Source organism: Hyperolius riggenbachi, chromosome 7, assembly GCF_040937935.1.
Source record: "Hyperolius riggenbachi isolate aHypRig1 chromosome 7, aHypRig1.pri, whole genome shotgun sequence".
Lineage (NCBI taxonomy): Eukaryota > Metazoa > Chordata > Amphibia > Anura > Hyperoliidae > Hyperolius > Hyperolius riggenbachi.
The window spans coordinates 20,958,377-20,971,306 of NC_090652.1; the positions used below are offsets into that span (position 1 = coordinate 20,958,377).

Genomic DNA, 12,930 nt, shown 5'->3' on the forward strand with positions numbered 1-12,930 from the left:
ACCCCACACGATGCAAAGGAAGTGGCCCACCCCACACAGAAGCTGCTGTGCGTTTGTGAGCATGATTCCAAATGACGCATGACTCCATGGGAGTCAATGGCAAGGCAAACAATTTTTATACATTGTTGTGTAATTGGTGCAGCTCACATGCACAGATTGGGACAATTGCCATTACGTACTTCCTGGGGGGCGGGGTCATGCAGATTTCCCTGTTGGCCAGCCCAGTCTGGATTGACTTGAGCTGCGTCTTATCAGTTGTTTGAACAATAGCAAACAACTTTTTTGGTTGTTTCAACAACAAAAATTGTTTGATAATTGTACTGTAACGATGTGACGTATCTGATGATCGGAACACGCTCTAACAGCACAATAGTCAGTATTTCATTTAAAGTGTGATCACACGTGTAGCTTGGTGCACAGTAGTAAACAGGAGTACTCCTAAGTGGTATTTTTAGGAGGTAAAACAAGTTCGCCCAGGGTAGCACCTCCAACTACACCTAGGCGGAGAAGTTTTCCGACTTCTTGCTACAATTTTGGACAAGATGCCCCTTCTCCCCACAGTATAAGCATAGGCCCTCTTTCCTTCTCTTAGATTTCTCAGTCTCGGACAATTTGGAATGACCGATCTGCATTGGTTCATCAGAACTAGCCGTGACCGAGGGAGTGGGAAAAACAACCTTAGGAGAAGAATGTGATCTGCCCTGTTTATGGTAGCGGATTCTGTGATCAATTTTTATGGCCAATGTGATGGCCTCCTCTAAAGATTTTAGCTCAGGATGACTGACCATGACATCAGCCACTGAGTCTGACTAGTGTTGGGCGAACAGTGTTCGCCACTGTTCGGGTTCTGCAGAACATCACCCTGTTCGGGTGATGTTCGAGTTCGGCCGAACACCTTACGGTGCTCGGCCAAACCGTTCGGCCATATGGCCGAACTAAGAGCGCATGGCCGAACGTTCCCCGAACGTTCGGCTAGCGCTGTGATTGGCCGAACGGGTCACGTGGTTCGGACCCGAACGCGCTCTGATTGGCCGAACGGTCACGTGGTTCGGGTAAATAAATACCCGAACCACGTCATATCTCCGCCATTTGTCTGTGGGTTTAGCTTTGGGTAGGCAGGCAGGGTAGTTCGCGCTCCAGCCACGCTAGCCAGGGTCCCCCCTGTCATTGTGTCACTGCTGGGAACAGTAGTACACCGCTTGCTCAGCCACACTATATAGCATTCTGTTTACTGCCACTCTGTGTACCTCGCTCAGCCACACTATATAGCATTCTGTTTACTGCCACTCTGTGTCTGCTGGGAATAGTAGTACACCGCTTGCTCAGCCACACTATATAGCATTCTGTTTACTGCCACTCTGTGTACCTCGCTCAGCCACACTATATAGCATTCTGTTTACTGCCACTCTGTGTCTGCTGGGAATAGTGGTACACCGCTCGCTCAGCCACACTATATAGCATTCTGTTCACTGTTCTGTGTCTGCTTGGAATAGTGGTACACCGCTCGCTCAGCCACACTATATAGCATTCTGTTTACTGTTCTGTGTCTGCTGGGAATAGTGGTACACCGCTCGCTCAGCCACACTATATAGCATTCTGTTTACTGTTCTGTGTCTGCTGGGAATAGTGGTACACCGCTCGCTCAGCCACACTATATAGAATTCTGTTCACTGTTCTGTGTCTGCTGGGAATAGTGGTACACCGCTCGCTCAGCCACACTATATAGCATTCTGTTCACTGTTCTGTGTCTGCTGGGAATAGTGGTACACCGCTCGCTCAGCCACACTATATAGCATTCTGTTTACTGTTCTGTGTCTGCTGGGAATAGTGGTACACCGCTCGCTCATCCACACTATATAGCATTCTGTTCACTGTTCTGTGTCTGCTGGGAATAGTGGTACACCGCTCGCTCAGCCACACTATATAGCATTCTGTTCACTGTTCTGTGTCTGCTGGGAATAGTGGTACACCGCTCGCTCAGCCACACTATATAGCATTCTGTTCACTGTTCTGTGTCTGCTGGGAATAGTGGTACACCGCTCGCTCAGCCACACTATATAGCATTCTGTTTACTGTTCTGTGTCTGCTGGGAATAGTGGTACACCGCTCGCTCAGCCACACTATATAGCATTCTGTTTACTGTTCTGTGTCTGCTGGGAATAGTGGTACACCGCTCGCTCAGCCACACTATATAGCATTCTGTTTACTGTTCTGTGTCTGCTGGGAACAGTAGTACACCGCTCGCTCAGCCAGAGTATATAGCATTGTGTTTACTGCCACTCTGTGTACACCGCTCAGCCAGACTATATACCATTGTTTACTGACACTCTGTGTACACCGCTCAGCCAGACTATATACCATTGTTTACTGACACTCTGTGTACACCGCTCAGCCAGACTATATACCATTGTTTACTGCCACTCTGATTCTGCTGGGAACAGTAGTACACCGCTCGCTCAGCCAGACTATATAGCATTGTGTTTACTGCCACTCTGTGTACACCGCTCAGCCAGACTATATACCATTGTTTACTGACACTCTGTGTACACCGCTCAGCCAGACTATATACCATTGTTTACTGAAACTCTGTGTACACCGCTCAGCCAGACTATATACCATTGTTTACTGCCACTCTGATTCTGCTGGGAACAGTAGTACACCGCTCGCTCAGCCAGACTATATACCATTGTTTACTGACACTATATAGCAGACTATATAGCATTGTGTGTACACCGCTCAGCCAGACTATATACCATTGTTTACTGACACTCTGTGTACACCGCTCAGCCAGACTATATACCATTGTTTACTGCCACTCTGATTCTGCTGGGAACAGTAGTACACCGCTCGCTCAGCCAGACTATATACCATTGTTTACTGACACTCTGTGTACACCGCTCAGCCAGACTATATACCATTGTTTACTGCCACTCTGATTCTGCTGGGAACAGTAGTACACCGCTCGCTCAGCCAGACTATATACCATTGTTTACTGACACTATATAGCAGACTATATAGCATTGTGTGTACACCGCTCAGCCAGACTATATACCATTGTTTACTGACACTCTGTGTACACCGCTCAGCCAGACTATATACCATTGTTTACTGCCACTCTGATTCTGCTGGGAACAGTAGTACACCGCTCGCTCAGCCAGACTATATACCATTGTTTACTGACACTCTGTGTACACCGCTCAGCCAGACTATATACCATTGTTTACTGCCACTCTGATTCTGCTGGGAACAGTAGTACACCGCTCGCTCAGCCAGACTATATAGCATTGTGTTTACTGCCACTCTGTGTACACCGCTCAGCCACACTATATAGCATTGCGTACTCTGCCAGTCAGTGTGTATATTGCTGGGATCAGTAATACTCCACTCACCGTCAACCACTATATGAGCTCAACATGAGTTCCCCAGAGACCTCCGCTGTGAGCAGCACTCCCAACAACAGCAACAGCCAACGCCCCACGCAAGCTATAACATCCACCCCAGCAGCCAGTGGTCAGCAGCAGCCCTCCCCGGAGGAGAACGTTGTGTCCATCAGTCCGTCGCCAGAGCGATTAATGAGGGCTGCCATTGAGGAGATGATGGGGCCTGATGTGGAGGAGGAGGTCTGGCTCAGGCCAGCATCCCAAGTTAATGTTGAGGACGATGAGGGGTCTGTGTCTGGGGATGTTGGGGTGGCAGAGGTGGTGGGTGGGTCAGACTCAGGAGAAGAGTTGTATGATGAGGATGATGATCGGGACCATCTGTATGTGCCTCAGAGTCCGACCCCGGAAAACATGTTGTATCGTGTGTTTAGGTACTAAAATCTGCGTTCCCTCCCAGTAGTGTTGGGCAAACAGTGTTTGCCACTGTTCGGGTTCTGCAGAACATCACCCTGTTCGGGGTGACTATATAGCAGACTATATAGCATTGTGTTTAATGCCACTCTGTGTACACGGCTCAGCCACACTATATAGCATTGTGTTTACTTCCACTCTGTGTCTGCTGGGAACAGTAGTACACCGCTCACCCGCCACTGTATAGCATTGTGCTCTGTGTCACTGCTGACAAGAGTGGTACACCGTTTACCCACCACTGTATAGCATTTCTGTACTGCCACTGTACTGCTGCCAGTCAGCGTGTACTTTAAGGATAAGTGAAATGAGGAAGAAATCCGGTGAAAGAGGGAGGGGCAAGGGAAGAGGTGTTTCCCCTGACGGTTCACGTACAGGCCACAGGGGAGCACCCAAGAAAACCCACTCAATACTGCCCATGTTGTCCAGGACAACAACCCTCACAGATCCAAAAGAACAGGACCAGATAATTACTTGGATGACCTCTCAAGCGTCCAGCAGTGGGTTAAGCAGCACCAGCACATCACGCACGAGGTCCGAGTCCTCAGCCAGTTAAAGTCTGGGCTTTCTTTGAAGACTGCACTGAGGATGTTACCATGGCGATTTGCAAGGTGTGCAAGACCCGCCTGAGCAGGGGGAAAAGTATTAACAACCTCTCCACCACCAGCATGAGCCGCCACATTCTATCCAAACATCCCACTCTGTGGGCAAACGCGGCAGGACAGGGTACCACCAGCAACACTGCCTCCCTTGGGTTCACCAGACTCACCACCAGACCCGCCTCAGCAGCAGCAGTAGCCCAGCCATTGCGTGGTTCACAACATTCACAAACATCAGACGATGCTGACACTGTCACTTTCCGGACTAGTGCTCTTGAGGTCTCCCAGTGTTCATCAAACACAACAACCAACAGCCCTTCGGTGTGCAGTGCTACGGTTGAGTTGTCTGTCTCTGAGATGTTTGAGCACAAGAGGAAATTGCCAGCAAATGACCCCCGGGCCGTGGCAGTAACAGCCAGCCAGCATAGCCAAGCTTCTGGCCTGCGAAATGCTGCCATATCGAGTGGTGGAGACAAACAGCTTCAAGGGCATGATGTCAGTGGCCATCCCACGTTACGTGGTTCCCAGCCGCTACCACTTTGCGCGCTCTGCAGTGCCTGAGTTGCATGAGCACGTGGTCAGCTAAATAACCCGAAGCTTGAAGAATGCCGTTGCCTGCAAGGTTCACCTCACCACTGACACCTGGACGAGTGCGTTCGGCCAGGGTCGATACATCTCCCTTACCGCGCACTGGGTGAACCTTGTGGAGCCTGGCAGCGATTCCTCACCTGCTACGGCGCGGGTGTTGCCCACGCCGCAAACAGCTGGATAACAACAGCAGCACCTACCTCTCTGACTCCTTCTCCTCCAACGCATCTCAAAGCTGTACCTCATCCGGAAATGCTAACCCAGCACCAGCAGCAGTAGGATCGTGGAAGCAGTGCAGCACAGCTGTTGGCATGCGTCAGCAAGCGTTGCTGAAGCTGATCTGCCTTGGGGATAAGCAGCACACAGGGGAGGAAATTTGGAGGGGAATAAAGGAACAGACGGATTTGTGGCTGGCACCGCTGGACCTGAAACCGGGCATGAAGCTAGACACCTGGCACGAACTGGCAATGTACGCAATAGAGGTGCTGGCTTGCCCGGCAGCCAGCGTTATGTCGGAACGCTGTTTCAGTGCTGCCGGAGGCATCATCACAGATCGGCGTATCCGCCTCTCCACAGAAAATGCAGACCGTCTGACTCAAATTAAAATGAATCAATCCTGGATTGGAAACGACTACGCAACACTCCTGGACCCCAACCAAGTAACATGACCGATGAACATCTGGGATGGTTTAGCGTTTCCGGTCCCTGTTTATTGAACCTCTCATCTGTATTACATTTATGACTGCATGGCGGCAAAAAGCATTGCTGCTATATCCGCACGCTTTTTGTCCTCATGCAAGGCCTGGGTTGTTGTGTCTCACAAAGCGTGGCCTTCTCCTCCTGCGCCTCCTCCTGTTCCATCACGTGTGCTGCTGCTGCTGCTGCTGGGTTACCGTTGCCGGTCCCTGTTTATGGAACCTCTTATCTTTATTACATTTATGACTACATGGCGGTACAAAGCATGCTATCCGCACGCTTTTTGTCCTCATGCAAGGCCTGGGTTGTTGTGTCTCACAAAGCGTGGCCTTCTCCTCCTGCGCCTCCTCCTGTTCCATCACGTGTGCTGCTGCTGCTGCTGCTGCTGCTGCTGGGTTACCGTTGCCGGTCCCTGTTTATGGAACCTCTTATCTTTATTACATTTATGACTACATGGCGGTACAAAGCATGCTATCCGCACGCTTTTTGTCCTCATGCAAGGCCTGGGTTGTTGTGTCTCACAAAGCGTGGCCTTCTCCTCCTGCGCCTCCTCCTGTTCCATCACGTGTGCTGCTGCTGCTGCTGCTGCTGGGTTAGCGTTGCCGCGTGGTCCCTGTTTATTGAACCTCTTATCTTTATTACATTTATGACTACATGGCGGTACAAAGCATGCTATCCGCACGCTTTTTGTCCTCATGCAAGGCCTGGGTTGTTGTGTCTCACAAAGCGTGGCCTTCTCCTCCTGCGCCTCCTCCTGTTCCATCACGTGTGCTGCTGCTGGGTTAGCGTTGCCGCGTTGTCCCTGTTTATTGAACCACTTATCTTTATTACATTTATGACTGCATGGTGGTACAAAGCATGCTATCCGCACGCTTCTTGTCCTCATGCAAGGCCTGGGTTGTTGTGTCTCAAAGCGTGGCCTTCTCCTCCTGCGCCACCCTCCTCCTGTTCCATCACGTGTGCTGCTGCTGGGTTAGCATTACCGGTCCCTTTTCCTGGAACCTCTTATATGTATTACATTTATGACTGCATGCCGACAAAAAGCATGTTACCTGTGCAAAGAAAACAGACATTTCCCGCATTTAAAAGACAGTTTTCCCTTTGAAACTTTAAAATCGATTTTCTCAAAAACTATAAGCTCTTTTTGCTAAATTTTTTTTCCTCTTGTACCCACTCCCAAGGTGCACATACCCTGTAAATTTGGGGTATGTAGCATGTAAGGAGGCTTTACAAACCACAAAAGTTCGGGTCCCCATTGACTTCCATTATGTTCGGAGTTCGGGTCGAACACCCGAACATCGCGGCCATGTTCGGCCTGTTCGGCCCGAACCCGAACATCTAGATGTTCGCCCAACACTAAGTCTGACAGTCCAGTGAGAAAGCGGTCTAATAACGCTCCCACCTAGAAGAGACCGCCCACTTTCTAAACTCCAAAGCATAATCCTCTACTGTACCCTGACCCTGACGAAGGCTTTTCAGCTTTCTCTCTGCTGTAGCGGCAATGTCAGGGTCATCATAAATGACTGCCATGGCCGTTAAAAATGCCTGTACAGATGATAAAGCCTCGTGACCATCAGGCAGATTATAGGCCCAGGTTTGAGAATCCCCATGCAACAGGGTCTTAATTAAAGTCACCCTCTGAACTTCAGTGCCTGATGATTGGGGTCTCATCTCAAAATATGACATACATCTGTTTTTGAAATTTCTGAAATCTGATCTATGACCTGAACATTTTTCTGGGAGTGCCTTCTTAGGTTCCACCCCACGGGGGGAGGCATGGATAATGCAGGTGGCTGTAAGTTGTTAACAGCCTCAGACAGGAGATTTAACTGCGCCTGTTGTGACGTGACAGTAGTGTTAAGTTGCTCGACAGCTGCAGTTAAAGCCTGAACCTGTGCACATAAGGCCTCCATATTGATTTGGGTCTGTTGTTATGTAACGATCAGTGACGTATCTGATGATCGGAACACGCGCTAACAGCACAATAGTCAGTATTTTATTTAAAGTGTGATCACATGTGTAGTTTGGTGCACAGTAGTAAACAGGAGTACTCCTAAGTGATAGGCCTTAATGGCTGGGGCTATCACTTTAACAGAGAATGGTCGTACAGGCAAAGTCGGTAACAGATTGGTCAATCAGAGGTACAGAATCGTCAAACAGAATTCGGAGTCGGTAAACAGGCAAAGTTTGGCAACAGATCAGATTGGCAAAGGTACAGAATCGTAAGGTAGAAATCAGGGTCGGTATTCAGGCAGAGAGTCGGCAACAGATCAGATTGGTAAGGTACAGAATTAGGAGGCAGAGAGTAATCAGAGGTTCAGGCAAAAGGTCATACACAGAAATATCAATACAATAGAAGCAGTAATAATCCTAAGCTATGTGTGAATCCCCAGGGTCCTGCCGGTTCAACACACCAGGATCTGACTAAGGTCTGAGAGCTATCACTGTGAAGTTTTCGCAACAACAGACAAAGAGCAAATGACAAGCAGATCCTAATATACTGTGGGTGATTCAAACGGCGCCGCCCCAGCACCACAACCAATCAGAGTGCTGCATCGGACAGGCAGCTGTCAGCTGACCACCAGGTCAGCTGACACGTTTTCTCAGACCATAAGAACAGTGGCACTCCGCGCGCGCGCAAGCCTGACACTTGCAAACATCCCCTATCAAAGCAGACCTCCCTGTTATCGTTGGGAGGCCCGGAGACGCCGCAGTGGGAGCTGCCGTGCTGCTAGATGTGGAAGCAGCGGCTGCGCCGCTATCTGCATCCCTAATGTACATGACATGTACATTTAAAAGAATTTTGTTGAGCATGTGTGTTGAGGCAGCTTCCTGTTTATTTACTTAAAACCTTCTACAGCACATAACATAACAGTACTTGCTGCTGACTGAGTATGCATTACAAGGACAGGCTTTGTCCTCAGAACATGGAAAGGAGAGATATCAGCTGTTATCATTCACGGCCTGAGCAGAAGGGAAAGAGCATGTCACTTGCCAGTTACTGACAGACAGGACCCATACATGTGCTGCAAAATAAATCAATAACAATATCTTATCTACAGTAGCTAACCTTTTTAAACAGAAATGTTACCTAATTTGTGTTGCTCTTCCTATTGCCAACATGCTACTACAGCTATCCCAATGGCCTAAATTTTCCTATAGCGCCGCTTTAAATTGAAATAAAAATGCTTGTTTGAGAGAATTTGCAGAACCACCTGAATTTTAAAGAAGTTCTTGCGAGACTGACAGAGGCATTCTCCCTCATCCCTACTGAAAATGTGTAAACATAACATTAATGGTATAAACTTTTTTAACTAAAACTACAAAATCAATACGAATAATAATTACTGTACATAACAATTTTAATAAGAAATTATTCACCATGTAAAGATTTAGGCTGGAATTTCTTGACTTTGGTTTCCCCATTAGAGGTGATTTTACAGGTGATAGTCACCCCGAGGTGTTTGGACACAGACGGTACCAATGTCAGCTCTGTGGTCAAGCTGAATAGCCCTTCTTTATCACTCTTCTCTATATGTTTAGATATCTGTTCTTCTCCAGTGTTGGATATCTCTGCTATCATCCCATCTGTGGATTCCACCATCCAGATCACATGGGTGTCCTCAGAGCAATCTGACACTGAGCAGTACAGGGTGACCTTCTCCCCATGTATCCACTTGTGGGGTCCCCGAATCTCCCCAACAACGAATTTCTGCACAGCAGCTAGAAAAATACAAATATTATACAAAAATAATACATATGTACTGAACACCAATTTACAAACAGGTTGTCCCCAGTCTCTGCTAGCAATCACAGCTGACCCCAGTTTGTCACCAGTCACAGTGTAGCCCCCAGTTTCCATCAGCAGTCAGTCTCTGCCATGATTCACAGATGGTCCTCCAATCTAAGCCAGTAGTCTCAAGCAGCTTTGTATTCTCTACAAGCAGATACAGTGGGGTTGATTCACTAACACGTATAGCGTGCGTAACCTCCTGTTACGCATGCTATTTAATCTTGTTGCGCCTTAATGCACGCTACTCGAGCTAGTGGAAGGTAGCGTGCCTTCTTAAATTTAGTCAGAGTAGCATTCGCCATGCACAGCATAGCGGGTGCTACTAACATACACCAGCTCCATTCATCCCAGTAGGAAGATTCAGCCTGCAGGGATTTTTCACCTTATGCATCCAAGCAATTTTCTCCTCCCATTCATTCGTTAATAACTGTATCACTACTTATCACAATCAATTGATCTATATCTTGTTTTTTCGACACCAATTAGGCTTTCTTTGGGTGGTACATTTTGCTAACAATTGTTTTTTTCTAAATGCATTTTCACAAGAATATTAAGAAAAAAATGGAACTCAATCATTATTTCACAGTTTTTGGCCATTATAGCTTTAAAATAATACATGCCTCCATAATTAAAACCTATGTATTTTATTTGCCCATTTGTCCCGGTTATTACACCATTTAAATTAAGTCCCTATCACAATGTATGGTGCCAATATTTTATTTGGAAATAAAGGTGCATTCTTTAATTTTTGCGTCCATCACTATTAACAAGCTTACAATTTTTTTTTTTTCGTAAAATACCTTCTTTACATGTATATTTAAAAAGTTCAGACCCTTAGGTAGCTATTTGTTATTAGCTATTTTTTGTTTTTGTTTTAATTGTACATTTTTTTTTCCATTAAAAATTTGATTTGGGTAATTTTTGGTGTGGGAAATAAACAGTTAATTTTAAATGTAATAGTGTGTGTTTTATGTATTGAAAAATGCATGTAGATGTAGTTTTACTATTTGGCTACAAGATGACCACATTGAGTTTTTTTTTTTGGCGAGAAGAGGACAGAAAACTTTTTTTTTTCAGAAAGACCGCGGCCTCTGATGATAGACCGTTGGTTTTAGATCAGTGAATGGGAACCATGTGCCCATTCACTGATCTCCGGGCTACCGGGGGGGGGGGGGTGGCATGGGGCGCGTGGGCTTGCCTGCGGGAGCACGCCGAAGCACGCAGCAGCCGCCTGGACGTGAGGATCACGTCCAGGCGGCATAAATGGTTAAAGGACGTGATCCCCGCACTTTGATTGTCCTAATGGGCTGCCTGTCACTTGTGTTAGTGAATCAACCCCCATTGTGTGCTAGCAGTCACAAGCCGTCTCTAATCTGTACCAGAATCTTTGCACACCTGCTAAAAAAAGGCACAGAAACAATAAATATGTGTCTAACAGGAATTACAGGCATGTTTGTAACTAGAAGGAGGCGCAAATGTTTATAAAAGAAGGTAGGTGTTGACATTCCTTCTAATGAATAATATTTAGACGCACGCTGAAGCCTCCATTTCACGTGGTTCTGCCAGGAAACTGTTAGGGAAAACCTGTTGGTTACATTTTATAGGCAAGTAACACACCTCTTGCTTCCAATTATGATGATTTTGTCATCTGGGCTTTAAGGGCTTGCTGCAGGGCTGTAGAACTCAGCACACAAGTGATCTTCCCCCCTTTTCTGCCCACCAACAGAGCTTTCTGTTGGTGGGCTCTGATCACTGCCGGCCCTCCCTTCCACCCCCTGCCAGCCAATCCTAGCGATTCTCTCTCATAGGCATCACCCTATGAGATAAAGGGAGGGGGGACACCAAGAGCCCAATAGAGTGATATTGTATAGATGATTATTAATAATGAGTAATATAACAATTAGATATTCACAAACCAGGGTTACCATTAGGCAACCACTGTGAAGGCAGGTGGGGAGGTTAACCTGACCCCACTCAGGATTAAAAGTCACTCTCTGTAGATGGGAAAAAGATGGGTACAATCCTCCACCAAGGGTGGACTTAGCAATATGTAGAAGCTTTCCAGAGGCGCCAATAGAATCAAAGTCACTTAAACGAGCTTAAAACCGATGGGGCAGTGGTGGGCCTATCCCATCCATGCAGACAAAGCAAACAAAGGAAGGACTGTGGCATCAACAGTCAAACAACAATTTATTTATACTCCACAGTAAAAATAGGCAACGCGTTTCACGGGCTCAATCCTGCTTCATCAGGCCAATCAAAAAGGAGCACACAGCTTATCAGCATCAAAACCACACTGAGCGCCTCTAAAGTATTTATTTATGCTCCACAGTAGTAGCACATCAGCTGTGTGCTCCTTTTTGATTGGCCTGATGAAGCGGGATTGAGCCCATGAAACGCGTTGCCTATTTTTTACTGTGGAGTATAAATAAATTGTTGTTTGACTGTTAATGCCACAGTCCTTCCTTTGTTTGCTTTGTCTGCATGGATGGGATAGGCCCACCACTGCCCCATCGGTTTTAAGCTCTTTTAAGTGACTTTGATTCTATTGGCACCTCTGGAAAGCTTCTACATATCACCCTATGAGAGGAGATCGCTCTATGAGTCTCCCCAGGGGACAGCCGAGTGACGGCTGTCCCCAGTACAGCGCTGCCATAGATCACAGTGCTGTACATTGTAAATAGGCAGTGTTTTGCCGTCTAACAGTCTCCTAGCGGCGATCGGCGATTCAAGACTGATGGCAGAGCTCTGTCATTCAAGCGGAGATGCGTGTGCATCGGCCCACGTGATCTCCTGCAAAACCCCGTCCCAGGACTTCATGCCATTGGCGTGGAGCAGTCGGCAAAGGGTTAAATATGTTTTATGTTTTAATAATTAGATGATCTGACTCAAAACTCTTCTTAGCATCTCTGAATACATTGTAAATCAAGTTGTCCCCAAAAGCCCTATATGCCCATATCAAGATTAGCATCTTATGAGGGCTGAAAGGGACATACCTATATATATAACTTCATTTATTATTATTATTGGCCAGGACTTGTTAGTCCATCTGTACTTTATCGAACCTTGTCTTCAAAAAAGAAAGTATGCCAACACCTTCCCTCTTACCTAACAGTTCTTATATATTTTATATTCTTTTAGATGCCTCCTTCTACTGGTTACCAGTGTTTCAACCCGGGTCAGCAAGGTCAGCCTCAGTTTCATTTCAACTGCAGAAACCTTTCTTTTTTTAGAACAAATGGCTGTCACTGGGTGCAAGATCAGTAAAGAAGGGTAAATGCTTCAATAGTATTGCAGCCCAATGGAAGGAAGCCATGGCAGCTTGACCTGCTGAAGTCACAACATTGTTGTCATCTTGCTCTGTGCTGGAGGGTAAAGGGCACCCTGAAGGATTCTCTCCCACAGT

General features: G+C 46.9%; 1 protein-coding gene across 1 annotated transcript in view; it reads right to left on the reverse strand.

Moving 5' to 3' along the window:
* The window catches only part of LOC137525938 (uncharacterized), a 147,184-nt gene that overhangs the window by 25,703 nt on the left and 108,551 nt on the right, over nucleotides 1–12,930 (reverse strand). Inside the window, exon 11 of the mRNA XM_068247146.1 lies at nucleotides 9,113–9,454. Within this exon, the coding sequence (XP_068103247.1) occupies nucleotides 9,113–9,454 (342 nt within the window). The remainder of the gene's footprint in view (nucleotides 1–9,112; nucleotides 9,455–12,930) is intronic.